Source organism: Stegodyphus dumicola, chromosome 4 (assembly GCF_044657685.1).
Source record: "Stegodyphus dumicola isolate Sdum_Otavi_A_Nest chromosome 4, ASM4465768v1".
Classification (NCBI taxonomy): domain Eukaryota; kingdom Metazoa; phylum Arthropoda; class Arachnida; order Araneae; family Eresidae; genus Stegodyphus; species Stegodyphus dumicola.
Window position 1 is genome coordinate 24524940 of NC_140771.1, and position 15199 is coordinate 24540138.

Sequence of the window (15199 nt, forward strand, 5' to 3'; positions counted from 1 at the left end):
ACCGGTATGGTTTTTGGCGAACTGGCATTGCATCTTCGGTGTCAATACTATGGTTAGTAACCTGAGTAAATCCTGGAATATCACTAAATAACGAAGCAAATTCACTTACCACTTGTCGGATTCTTCCTTGCTCGTCATTAGGGAGGTGGTCAAGTTTTAACATCGGCGGTTCAGCCTTTTCTGCCTGAACTGGTTTCATTGTCAGCTTAAAGGACGCTTCATTAAAATCCAGTGTTGCTTGTGTGTCTGAAAGAAAATCTATCCCTAAAATTATATGTGCTTGCAGATTCTTTACTATAAAAAACATCACCTTTACTTGTTCGTCCTTGATACGGATATACAGAGGTACTTTACCTATGCACTTACATAGTTCTCCTTGCGCCGCTAACACTGTCGTATTATCCGAATTATATATGCGGTATTTCCGAAAATACTACCTAAAAAAATCTTCTGCCACACAGGAACACTGCGCGCCTGTATCCAGGAGTGCGGTGGCTGGGATATTATTCACCAACACTTCAATCTTCGGAAGAGTCAAATTTTTCACCATTACTGTATTTAACTTGTAGGAAGAGGGGTTTTCTTGGCCTTCGGATTTCCGCACCCTCCCGTCAGCAGAAATCCGTTTTAGTTTAAATTATTTTTCATTTCCGTGCTTTCCTTCTTTTTTTCCTGGCCTTGAGACTTTTTTCCTGGGTTGCTATTGAACCGTCGACGTTCGCCGGCTGTTTTTGAATGCTCGGGTTTCCTTGCCCACTGATTCGCTTTTTCTCCGTAGCCGTGTGCTTGAGTTTGCTGTAGTCTTGGCGTACCAAATTGGTTTCGCTGTTGATATTCGCGTCTTCTTTCGACGTCCGCCGTTCTTCTACTTTCAAACTGGATTGAGCTCAAATAACTTTTCCAGTGTAGTCGGATTTCTTAATTCAATAAAGTCTTGCACTTGGGGCAGTAACCTAGGCAAAATCACTTGAATTATTTCCGGATCCGGACGGTTTCCATACAAGAGTTTGAAGACGTGAATTTTTCTTAAAATAAAGCTTGAGAGGTTTTCGATTCTTTGTTGATATATACTAGAAAGTTCCGTTTCTAATATCGCACGATCCCAGGGAAGGCTTTTAGTAGGGCAGTCTTGAAATTTTCGTAAGTATAGGTGGGACTTCCTGCTTGACCCAAGAGACTTCTGCCTATACATTTGAACCAGTTCAGCGCTTGGCCCCTCAAAGCGCTGGTAGCTAAGGTAACTTTTTGAAACTCGTGCACGGGGTAGAGCATGAAGTGGTCATCCAATTTTTCCAAAAAACTGGTTACCGGTGAGTTTTCATTAAATGTTGCTTCTGGTTTCATCGAATCGCGCATGGTCCGGACGATGTAACCAAATCCTTCCAGGGCGGCAGCTGGCATTTCTGGATTCTGAGCCGTTTCTGCAGGCACCACAGGTTGTTCTTGAAACTGGGCCATGGTTATTCTTCTTCGTTGGGCGCCACTATCAGGGTCAATGTTCCTTCTAACCTTTTTCGGGAACATGCAAGAACCTGACTCGGAACAGAGAGCTTACTAAAGCTATGTTCAAAACTGTGGGAAGTAAACAGGATACACAAGAAGGGTATACAAAACCCTTTATTTTTCTCTATTTACAATGACTTCCGTACTTCGGAATACACCGACCCGCTACTTGGGGTCAAAACGTAAAAGTATAAAGATAAAACTAAACTCTAATTTAACTTTAATAAACGTGGAAGGTTGGCCTTATATTAACAGGAAGCGTATGTAGTACAGAGAACTGTGAACACTACAATACGTTTAAAATTTATCAAGAGGATTAAAACCTCTGGCCTGGAAGGCAACAAGCAACTGCGTAACTTCTAAGGTGAGCGGCCTGCTTCGACTCACTGCTTCCTCTCTCTCGCTTGGCAAAAAGCCACAACTTAAATACTTGGCGTTCGCCAGACAAACTTTGCATAAAAACCTTAACGCTTATAATTCTGGCCGGAAGTAGAAAATAAGAAGTGATAGTAAAGATTTAAAATAAAATAAACGTTAGTAAAACTTAAGATCCTTACATGGTTTATGTAATTACGGCAAAGCCTCGAGGGTTATCTGCATATAAGATGGGATGCCTTCGTAGAGGACCTTTCAAAGGAAAACTGGCTTGTATATCTGTTACACATGGGGAAAGCCACGAAACCGCCCATGCAGCCAAGGAATATTAACGGAAACTGCTTCCTCGCTCGATATTGACAATTTGGCAGCTTTGTCAGCTTCTTCTTCCCTTAGGTAAAAATATCCTTCCAGTCTCATAGAAGATTACTTAGAATCCAGTGCATGACTATCATTTAAGAATTATATACCATAATATTCAAAATTAGTGGATAATACGCAGATACGTCTTCTACTAGTTATAATTTCAGATGAACATGATTCACTTGTTTCTGGAGACGCTGTTAGCAAGTAGGGAAGTGGCTGCCTAGTCTCAATTGTCCTTTGTTTTCATTTAAATTTGTTTCCCAAACTTGGTTTGAAACAGCGAATAGAAGTTATTTTTTCTGTTAATTGAGAAAAGAAATTAATTTCTTTCCCTTATTTTATTTTGTTTTTTCGTCCATTTACAACAGCACAACAGGGCCTACATTTTTAGGTCATAGACCACCTGGACTTAAATTTTGCGTGCATTTTTCATTGCATTTTAGAATACAAAACGGATTAGACAGCAGTTCTGCTTCATCTTCTTTTTCTTACTCAAGCCCATAACTTTTTAAAATATATTAAAAATATATTTAAAATATATTAAAAATATTTTATCAGGGCTTCTATTTAAAAAATGTAAGCTCATTATACATTTTTATATTTTTCTCTGGCCTTTAAAAATTTTCTTATCAAATGACACAAAATTATTTTTTCTCTCAGGCTAAATTAGACGTTTTCCATACAGGTTTTCTTCGCATATAAGCTTGGTTTTTCGCCCTGCGAGAAGAAATATGTTCTTTTAATGTATTTGGATGTGGTTTTTTTTTTATTTTTTTTTATTTTAGGAACATCATTTGCAATTATTTTTTGTGTGGCTACTATTATTACTTTTTTACTTTTCGTTTTAGAAGCAGTTTTTTACCAGAACCCAAGGCCTACTACGGCCGAGTGGTAAAGTCGCTGAACACTGGTAGTTCGGTCCGGGGTTCGAATCCCGGCGAAAGGGGTGGATGCACGGGCCTTTATCGTACTTTTCCTCATGTGTAAAGTGTATACGAATCAGTTTCCTTTAAAAGGACAGTTTCCTTTAAAAGAACGAAGGCATCTCTCCCCTTAGGTAGATAGCCCTCCAGTGCTTTGCGATAACTAATAAACCAAACAAAACCAAACCTTACCGGACTCCTTTAAGAAAAGGAACTACAAGTAAGATTTTTCTATTTTGCTCACGTACGTAAGCACTTATTCGACATCTATTATTAGATTGTAATAAATATCTGATGGACTCCAATACTTTCACTTTGAGAACATTAAAAGTAGCTGATGTCTTGAAAAAGTTGGCTCATCCTTGCTGTAGAACTTTTTGCAATTTCTTAAATGCTGAATTCATTATTGTATTATTTAGTCAAAAAGGCACCAAGTTTGTTTTTCTGTAAGAGGTCTGTTATTGAAAATGAAAAAAACAAAAACAAACCAGCTGAATGTTGACAGTTTAAAGTTATATTAAAGTTTCATGCCTTGGCGGAAGTAAGCTTGAAACTCGAAGCTGTTTTGAACTTTGTATTGGCATCAATATTATTCAGTATGTGTGTGTCTGTTTTCGTGTGAATGTGTGATAGAGATGCTTATTATCCGTTAATCGTGTAATTTACGCTAATGAATTCCAGTAGTAAATGTTGTGATTATGGATAATGAAAGACAGAAAAAAATTGAAGCAGGAAAACTAAAAGTAAAATATTTTATGTATCATAATAAAGAAAATTCGTTATTGTGGCATATTGTATGTATAAGTTTTTTTGAATTGTTTACATTTGGGTATACAGTGCATTACATATAAAAAAAATTGTGCGATGCATTATTCCTGAATTCAGTATTTGGTAAATAAATAAAAAATTTCCATCGTCAGCGACTTAACATGCTACTTAAATTGTAAATCTTTTACAATAAATAGTTCCATATCAATCCATAATTACAATAAATATGGTACCCATAGTTACAATAAATATGGTATCCATAGTTACAATAAATAGATATCCATCGTAATCTTGTTAAGTTAATGCAGAAAAAGGCAGGGAACACATAGCTTGTCATATGATATTTCAGGGATTTAAAAAATTTCCACATGAATTATATTTCGATTACTTAAAAAATAAGATAAACTTCTGGATGCGCAATTGTTAGCGCTCGGACCTAACTATTTACTTTAGAGAGTTATTCCAAATGAATTAATGCAACTTTTTTTTGTTTTTAATGATGTATTATGCTGTTCTCTAATATAGGATCAACAATCAGATGCTAAGTTGTTCTGGTCATAACTGGGGCTGATTTTGCATGTCTGTGTAACAGCATTTAACAGAGTGCAAATAGTTATAATAATGTGAATGTCTAAATAAAGGAATCAAAATTATGCTATAAAGACTGCATATTTAATTCAATTCTTTGAATGCATAGCACTTGCTGTCAATCGTGTTACCTAAATGCAATCAAATCACCAGTTAGTGGGCTCTCACTTTAGTTATCAGAGAATATATTGATCTCATACTAAAATCTAGAAATTCAGAAATTTCTCATTAATAGGAACAGTCTGTTAATGGAGATTTAGCTTTACTTCCATGTTTCAAAACATTTTAATCATTGCAATGAAGATTTATATTTGTTTCATATAGTGTATTGTATTTTCTAAAATATTTTCCACCCATAAATTCTGCCATCTAGTGCAGACTGGCACTGTTGCATAGTTAGCATTCTTTAATCTGATCTAAAGAATAAGCAAAGCCTCAAATTTGTCATGTCTGCATGACATCTTATTAGATTTAATAAAAGTGAAAATAGCCTTATCTTTGATTTTTCGTCAGTTTTTAAACATGAATCTCAGGGCTGTGGAGTCGGAAAATGACTGACTTCCGACTCGTGGAATTTTAAAGACTCTGACTCAGACTCCCTCATATATATATATATATATATATGTAAGATAAAAATATATGAATCAAAATTATAGATTAAACTATAAAACATTAATTCCTCCTCTCTATTCTAAAATCGTAATAACTTCTTTGCATTGCGTCATTTCTAGATCACTCTATGATCGGCGCAGCTCTGATGACGTAATCATTGGGAACTGAAACTGTCCTTGTAAACCAAAACTTTTCTCTTCACGTGCTTCCATCTTGCATAACTACGCACTTCAGCTTTTGCCCTCTACTCTGCTAAGATGTAATTTCGCTGGCTTGCTTTCTATCTCAACAATATCAAAAATGTAAATCTTCTGTGGAAAGGCACGACTAGAGTGCCAAGTGATTGTGGCCACAAATATCAGTTGCAAATAAAAATGGAATTAAAACTGCCTCGATTGCCAAGTTCTTTAAATACTACGCAATCAAAATTATTCTTCAATATGGGTCTAATCACGCATCTACAGTGTTCCGTCTTTTCCTTGTGCTTTTATTATGACATACATACATATTGAACTCGTCAAGATCTCATTGTGTAGCAAACTAGTTTCTTTTTTCTTCATTAAAGAAATAATTCCTTCTGCAATAAACCCTCCATTTCAGAAAGAACAAACATCACATTCTTACATTCTTGCCTCCTGTCAATTCTACAGATTGCAGCTTTTGTATGGCTATGTACGGTGTAGAAAGAAAAGTTACAAATTCTGCAAGATCATTCCACAGTCTTTCTGTTAGTGAAACATTAGGGTTATTTATATCTTCTAAAAAAGTTCCCAATTCTAACAACCTTTTAATCATCAACTTCCTTATCGCATTGCTTGATCAATAATTGCTCCTTTTCCTGCTCGCTTTCTAAGAATGGCATCAATTTTTTGAGTTCTTGCTGCTTACCTAAATTTACCAGTAAGATCAGTAACTAAATGAATCAGTTTAATCACTAATGGCAAATATCACATCCATCCTTCTCCCTTATATTTATTTATTAATATGTCAATAAAATAGAAAATAATTATTTATTAATGTATATAGTCCATAAATAAAAATAATAACTCAGCTTGTCATTATTATTTTTTTTTTTTTTTTTTTGTTTTTTTTCAATTCATTTTAATTTTATGTCAAATTCAAGCTGTCCAACAAAAACTGGAGTTGGAGTCGACCTGTTTTTAGCAATTCCAGCTCCGACTCCTTTTATCCTAAAATCTGCCTGACTCCATGACTCCGACTCCACAGCCGTGATGATTCTGAATATCTTATTTCGTCATTGTAATACAAGCATGTTATCAACTCAATGTGTATATCATTATCTAATTTTCTCTCATCTTCATATATATTTTGCTTTCTTTACTTAACTTGTTGCTGAATTCCATAATATGTTAATGTCATTTTCCGAAAGTGAAATTTTCTTATTGTATATTATGTGCATTAATCTCAACCTTAAAAAGTGTTTTGATTGCCTTATCAGAAAAAGTTTTTTTTTCCCTATCAGTCTTTGAAATACTTCATTATACTGTATGGTGATAATTAATTATTATTCATTAACTGTGTATTTTAATTTCTGATGTACCTTTAAGGATCAGTGTGAATTTCTAGACATCTTTGCTTAATACACCTGAGCAAGACAAAGACTATACTATAATACAGATTAAATTTTGCGTAACTTTATTAATAATACACTATATGAAATAGTATACAGGATGTGTTATTATTACTTATTAATACTGATATTATCACTATAACCGATTAACTTACTTCACTAAGTTAATCGGTTATAATGATAATATCTTACCACTATATAAAATGAGTTATTGTGGTCTAATATATCCTGGAACAAATTACCCACAGTATTACTGTATCATTTTTAATTATTATTTTCCTTTTAAAAGTTCATAAAAGTGTATTTAATAAGAAAGACAATAAAATTTTCCAATGCAATGACGTTTAAAGGAAACTTACTGTTACCTTTTAAATGTTTGAATAAATCTGCTAATTTTTAATCTCATCATTTTCTCAAGAGCCACTTATTGCTTTTTAACAATGGGATTTTATACTATATTGCTAGATTTTTTTAAAATAAAATATTTTTATTTTAATATTGCTGCTAAATTTTTTGCTTTCTTCTAATCAGTACTACTAAGAAATAAAAGAAGTAAAATGCTAAATTAATTAAAATATTATTAATAAATTATAATTAGTATTAATTCAAAAGTCAAACAATAAAAATCAGCGTTATATTTACAAAATTTTATATAACGCTGATTTTTGTTGTTTGACTTTTGAATTAGTATTTATTCGGCGTGTTATTGTGTCTTAATTATAATTAGTATATTATAAAATTCATAACTTTTTAAAAATGTTTGATTGGGGTGAAGTATTTCTAATGAAGAGATTGAGTATCTCTTATATGGAGTGACTTTTTTAAAATGACACTTACAATGTATTAAAATATTATTCACCTTATTTGGTTAGCAGCACAGGCGAAAAAATTAAAAAGAAAATACAGTAACAATTATTAAATAAATCGGTACTATTCGGTTTTGAGGGCCGTAAAAAATCGCCAAACTGTTGTTGATGCCAGTGCTGCCAAAAACAAACGCGGCAACCCTAACGCAAGAAAAGAAGTATAATAGTAAATAAATATTTAAAATTGATGTTTTAATTTAGATGAAATTTTAATTTCATATAATACCTTTTTATTATTATAATTTATATAAAAAAGGCTAAATGTGACTGAATGGAAGCATAAGAGTAAATAACTATTCCAGACCATTTTTATAATTTATATAAAAATTTTAAACATAACTGAATGGATGCCTGCATCGCTATTTCGCTACCAAGTATTCGCTAAAGCATAATTTCATCTCGTTGGTTGTTCAAACATAATTTTCTATAATGAATGATACCTTTTCTATGAAAATATTCGTGGTAAAGTGCAAAATCGCCCTTTTATTTGTTCGCCGCTTTTTACAAGGGTAAAAAAAATTGGATTTTTGTCAATTTTCGTTTACATTTTAAGTGAAAATAGGTCGATGTGTACATAGATAAAGTCAAGGGTTTCCGCAGTGCCATTGTTGTGCAATTCTGGGATTTTTTTAAGTGAAAATAGGTCAATGTGTACATGGATACCGAGTATGTGCAATTCTTAAAACGTGTCAAGCAGTGAGTGATTCTGCACTTTACTCAAAATTCTATTGCAGACTTTTCGTCACGGGCAATTCCCAAATTGTTAAATCACGGGATATCAAAAAAAGGATTTAAAAATTAAACTAGTATTTCAATGGCGTCTTAAGAAATATAGAACTATATAAACTTATGCAATCTTAAATCAGCACGTACACTAGATTTGGCGCGCTGTTAAATGGACGCGTTTGCTAGATTTGGCGCTTTTGCGCATACATTTTCGCTGCAGTTTTTTGCGGTTCTCAAAACAGAATAGTACCAATAAATCTATTTAAAAGCATTTCTATATCTACTACTAAGGTTGTGATAATGATGTTATTTAAAATATTTTATTTTATAGTATGTGCTAAATGAGTGTTCTGATTATATTGATTTTTTGTTATTATTGATGATTCTTATAAATTTAAAATTTATCACATACAGATCTGTTATGATTTTTGCTTAACATTTTTGTTTTAATACTAAGATTATGATTTATTATTTTTATAGCTTGCTGAATTTAAAAAGAAAAGATTAAAAAATGAAAAAGCGAAAAAACTTTCTGAAAATCCTGTTTCTTCAACTGCGCAGGAGAATTGTAGCGGTAATCTCAAAGTAAGGATTGCTTACAACAAAGTTTTACATATTCTTAAAATGCATTCCTTTTTTAATATTAGTATATTGAAAATAACAGCATTGGAATTTATTTTAACTTGTTTTTTACACACTCTTTTAGTGTATGTAATTTATATCACATCATCATAAATCTAATTATTCTTCATATTTACTCTTACAGTTACAAATTAGTATTTATGAGGATATATGTTACCTAACTTAGTTTCATGACTGTATGTATATTAACTGTGTATGACATTTCCATTAAATTAAATCTTTCATTGCTTATTCCATGATTTCCATGGGAAATGTTAATACTATATCAAAATTTGCTTAACCAGTGGTTTCTAGAATATTGATCATAATAGCTTTATTTATTTTTACTCTCTGTCAAATAAATTTTCTCCTTATAGACAATGATGTCTAATTACATATTTTAATTTTTTCAGTAGTTATTATGTATCCAGTTGTAATGGATACAGATGGCAATTTCAGACTACTGTCTTCTTTTTTGTGAGTTGCAGTTGGGGGAGGGGACTAGAAGGATATCTTTTGATACTGTGTGGGTTTAATTTGGTTTATATTTTTTTAAATGCATTTTGTCACTTCAGTTTGCAGATTTTAATTTAATTTTTTTAACTAATTATTTTAGTTTTCTCATTTTTGAGTGTGCTGTATAAAGTTCTAGTTAAGTTATATATCCTTGGCTACTAGAACTTTTATGGGAGTATCTAACGACTATTCGCTGATCTCCTTACAACTATATGAAATAGAAGTCCAAACAAAGGTTAAAATACCCTTTTATTCACTTAAAGAAATGATGACAGTTGCCCCTTGTCAGGATAACAAAGCCTCCAACCTTAAAGTAAAACAGAAAATAAGTAATTCTAACTTGCTAAACTTAGCTAATTAGCTGTACAAAGATAACAAACCGATTTGGCCCGTAATTAAACCTCACCAGTGAATACTAACCGGTGCATAAGACTACAGCTATGCATAATAAGATCGACTTGAAGTAACGATGTGGCCCGAAGGCAGAATACTACTAAGAATTTCTAAGCTCTTCTACATAAGTGACTGGACTCTACAATAAATACTAGTTCTACTTCATTTGTATAAAACACAATACTGAAATCTCATTCTGGCAGGGAAGGGAAGGGTTTCAAAATTAAGAATGACTATTAGAAAATTAAACTAATCCCTACAGCTTATTTATGACTTCAAGTATTGGAACTACTCTTATATATGCCCTCGTTTGGCAACAAATTTCTCGCCAAATATTTTTGGTGAGAAACTCCGTGGTGCCATATTACTATCTAAATTTTTTGTTTACGTTTTGAACTTTAAGCCTAAAAAATTGTGTGTTCAAAATGCGGAACCTTGTCGTGAACACACAATTTCAGCTAAAAGTCCGAAACAAAAACACAAAATTTACATATCAAAAACATAAAGTTTCTAACCAGAAATATTTAACAAGAATCCATGTACACAGTGATATGTTTTAACTTGAATAAACATCTACGAATTGCACAATCTAGGCAGCGAAACATTCTACAAACTACGCACACCTCGTTTTAATAAATTAACATAACAACAATAAATTTCAAAGAATATCATGTACACAGCATTCTGCTTCAACTTTAAAAAACATCTACGAATTGCACCATCTAGACAGCGAAAGAATCTATGAACTATGCACACCTCGCTTTAATAAATTAACATAACTACAACATATTTCAAAGAATACTATGTACACAGCTTTCTGTTTCAACTTCAGAACATCTAAAAAACATCTAGAATTGCGCAATTTGTGCACTACGCACTAATCAACAAAATAAACTATAATAACTAAAATAAATTTCAAACAATTCAAGAAAACAACATTAACGACAGAAATTCATACTAAAAAACAACGAACATAACATTTTACAAAATAAGAACACAAATAAAATAAAATGTACTTACCATGAATGAATGCTTTTTCGAACAGCAGAGATACCAATTTCATGCCGCCTTTAACATGCTGCCACATAATCACTATCGTGTTTATATAACAGCCAGACACACTATCCAGAAAATTCATACTATGGTTCACAAATAAATGTTCAAAACCTTCTTTTCCTAAATCCTTGTAAAATTTCCAGCCATCCGAAAAACTAGTTGTACAAGGCCCAATTCACTCATCAGCACTGCATCAGTGTTTCCTTACTTCTATCATGCACAGCCACTAAAAATAATCTCCCAGACCCTCTTGTAACCACGTCTCTTATTGCAACATAGGCCATTTCAAAACACACATGACATGAACCAACGAGCAATTAAAACACTCTAGCAAAAGAGTATTCAACGTCAAAAGGGATGCCATACAACACACAATCGCACCAAAAGACAGCACAGAACACATATATCATCACATTTGGTGATCTTAGGGCACATATAAGAGTAGAGCCATTTATTCTTATCACAAAAAATAAAAAACAAAGTGCTAAAATTTGTCCTCAGAGATATTCATTAATATCACAATTTATATAATATCACAATGTCATGCAATATAATCAGTAGCTATAAAACCATTAACTAAAACACAATCCAAATCACAGAGAAAGCTAATACATTCAACAAAATTTACTGCAACTAAGTAAACAACAACTAATAATTGAACCGAGATGTGTCTCTCTGGCTTTTTACAGCTTTTTAATTGGGCATGAGAATGTTCTAATAATTTCTGTTTTCTCAAGGTTTCTGGAAAGCAAAAGAGTAGAATTACAAGATATCTATTTATTAAATGTTAAATGTGTGTGCTCCTGTTCTTTTACTTTGAACCCACAAATTTTCTTTCTTCTTTTTTTCCCAGGAAAAACAAACAATTGAAGAAAGCACATCCATGAATAACTGCACAATGAAGGAATATTCTTCATATGATAGTAATAGGGACAATGCTGTAGATAAATCTTCAGCACAAGAAGGAGTCTTGCAGCTCTCTGATGTGAGTATAGTGATATTTCTTGAGAGAAAACATGGCTTTTAGAGAGAAGTCTTTGTTTATCGAATTGAAATTTATCATTTCCAGTATTTATTTTGGGGGTAACTTAATTTTGTCACTGATTTATTTTGAAAACTGTTATATAAAGGGGAAGAATCTAAAATGACCATTCATAGTTTTCAGATGACTGATCTTCTGTGGAAGTGGCTACCTTGGAAAGCAGAATTTTGGTGCTGTGCCACTTTGATCCTACTGATCATATAACAACATTGAAAACCATTTATCCTTCCAAAAAACTCATTACTTATCATAAACATAATATTTTAAAAAACAGAAAAGGAATTCAGTATTGTTTTCAGCACTATACTAACTATGATTATTTTTATAAAGTGCTTTTATTGGTGAAAAGTTAATCAACTATATATACTAACTCCAAGGGAGTATATAGTTAATTAACTATAAATACTTCCTTGGAGAAACTATCAGCAGTTAAGTTTTGTGCAAATCATAATCTATTATATGCATTGGTTGATCTTTACAATATGGTAACTGGTAGTTTGGCGACATTTTGGAGGCGATAAAGGTTGCTACCTGGGACTTTGGTAATAATGTGAGCAGTACTCAGTTCCAATTACGCATTATTTTGTGTGAGGGAAATGAGAGATCATGGGATATGTCATGTGATATTAATGGACGAATTACGGTTCTTTAATCGGAAAAGGGGGGAAATCGGGAAAAAATCTGGAAATTTTGTATTTGGCTTTATTCTGTGTTGTGTGAAACAGTGTTGGTTAATTTTTGGATCCCATGGCCATAACTAAAGTGAATTCGAAATGGGTATTTAGTGGTATTGAAAAGGGTAGTAATAAATGTTTGTTTAAGGTTGTGCGAGATAGAAGTGAAATATAAGTATGATTTTAAAGATCCTGAAACAGAAAGAAGAAAAGTTTATCGGACACGTAATCAAGATTCTGAAGAAGATTAGGTAAGTTAGTATTTTTAATTATTTGAGGATATTATTTTTATGCATTGTTCTAAATGTAAGGTGGAAAGGAATTTGGTATTATTGGGAAAATTGTTATTAGCAATGATTTAGTTTAAAGTAATTAGGATTGTAAGGTAATTTTTATTAATTTAATGTATGTGCTCATTTATATTTTAAATAGTGTTTTTGAATTTAATTATATTTTAATGAAATGATAGTTATTTTGTGAATTTTATGTTTGTAGGAATTTGGTATACGTTTTAGTTGAAGTAAACGTGCATGGAAATAATTTAAATATCTGACACTAAGTATTTGTAATGGTTGCGGTATGAATTCGTTGGTGACATTTATAATATAATAGATGATTTAGAGGTAAAAGTTTTTGGATATTTTATTTATTTTATATGTGGAAATGTTCATATTTGGAAAGGGTAAATACTTTTTCGTGATCGGTAATTTCATATATGTTCTTTTTACCGGGTTTAAAGATTGAGAAAATTGTCATGTATTTTCGTGAAATTTTTCTAATTTATGAGAAAAAAGCAGTGTACATGGATATAGTGAAGAGTGTGCGCAATGCCATTTTTGTGCAATTCTGGGATTTTTTTTAAGTAAAAATAAGTCGACGTGTACATGGTTTAGTGATATTTTAATTAAATGATAGTTATTTTGTGAATTTTACGTTTGTAGGAATTTGGTATACGTTTAAGTTGAAGTAAACGTGCATGGAAATAATTTAAATATTTGATACTAAGTATTTGTAATACTTGCGGTATGAATTCGTTGGTGACGTGTATAATGTAATAGATGATTTAGATGTAAAAGTTTTTGGATATTTTATTTATTTTATATGTGGAAATGTTCATATTTGGAAAGGGTAAATACTTTTTCGCGATCAGGTAATTTCATATATGTTCTTTTTACCGGGTTTAAAGATTGAGAAAATTGTCATGTATTTTCGTGAAATTTTTCTAATTTATGAGAAAAAAGCAGTGTATATGGATATAGTGAAGAGTGTGCGCAATGCCATTTTTGTGCAATTCTGGGATGTTTTTTTAAGTAAAAATAAGTCGGCGTGTACGGGGTTTATGTGTATGTGTTATTTTGAAAAACGCGTAAGGAGTATGGTATTGTGCACTTTTTCCCAATTTTGCAGTGAATATTTGTCATGATTAAGCAGTTTTGTTTGATAAAATTTCTAGCATAAGTGTAATTCGGCTAGTAGATTGTTGGAAGAAGTGTTCAGTAGATAAAAAGAAAAGAAACATGTCTTTACTTCGTGAAGACAAAATGGCGGCGGGGGAAAAAAAATAGAGGGTTGCTGTAGGAGAGTTGGTTGCCAAATTTTCGCCAAAAAATCGCCAAGTTACCATAATGTAAAGATCAACCTATGCATTTATTTCATTTCTATAAATTTTTAAAAATTTGTATGGGTTTTTGAACAATATTTGTTTATTTATATCTGTATAGCTAATCAAAAATTTCTTTTCTTTTAAAAAAAATATTGCTCATTTTTGTGTATTTTACTCACACAGGAAAGTGATGATTCTGTACCTTTTCCTGAAGAAGCTGAATTAGTTTCTTTATATGATCAGAAGGTGAGCAAAAATTTTAATTTTATTTGGATGTGAGTAAACCCTAAAGTAGTTTTATTTTTTATTGTTTTTTATACTTTAGTTTAAAATTCGCAATAAAAAATTATGTTTTTTAAAAATTTCGTACGAAAGTTGTAATAATCTATAATTTTCTGTAAAATCATTCATTATTAAAACAACATTAAAACTAAATAGGAAAATTATAAATGAAAATTTATTTTTGAAGAGGCCATTTTTATTCATTGAGTATGTAACTGTGCATTATTTAAATTTGTATAAAATTCTAAAAACTATGCAACTCAATTTTATAGATTAAGAACATAATGAAGGGACAACGTGTTAAGATATTTAATTTTTTTGGAGGGGGGAGGCTTCCGAGAGGCATGGTTATATAGTAGAATTTGTGCAACAGAAAGAACACTGGATATAGGTGTCTAACATAAGATTTAATGAGCCTTTTCCTAAACTTAAGAGGGCAGATGAACATGTGTATGTCAACCTATGACATTGGGGGCCGGGGAAGTGACGAGATAGACAGATGCTAATTTTACCTTGGTAACACTGCTGTGTCATGTCTAGGTGGGTCCACTTGATGTTATATCCATTAACAGGTGTTTGACTAGCTAGTGCATTGTTACATGGTAGATATTGGATTATACTTGAATCTCACACTCTTAATAGATTCCTACTGCCACCTATGTTTTTGACTTCATCCACATCAACATTCCGTGTC

The 15199-nt window shown here is 32.0% G+C and overlaps 1 protein-coding gene across 1 annotated transcript in view; it reads left to right on the plus strand.

The window, feature by feature from the left end:
• Nucleotides 1–3752: 3752 nt before the first annotated feature.
• LOC118196068 (uncharacterized) overlaps nt 3753–15199 on the plus strand; it is a 207908-nt gene continuing 196461 nt past the window's right edge. Inside the window, exons 1-4 of the mRNA XM_035367469.2 lie at nt 3753–3910; nt 8799–8903; nt 11758–11889; nt 14407–14469. Of these exons, the coding sequence (XP_035223360.2) occupies nt 3866–3910; nt 8799–8903; nt 11758–11889; nt 14407–14469 (345 nt within the window). The 5' untranslated portion in view covers nt 3753–3865. The remainder of the gene's footprint in view (nt 3911–8798; nt 8904–11757; nt 11890–14406; nt 14470–15199) is intronic.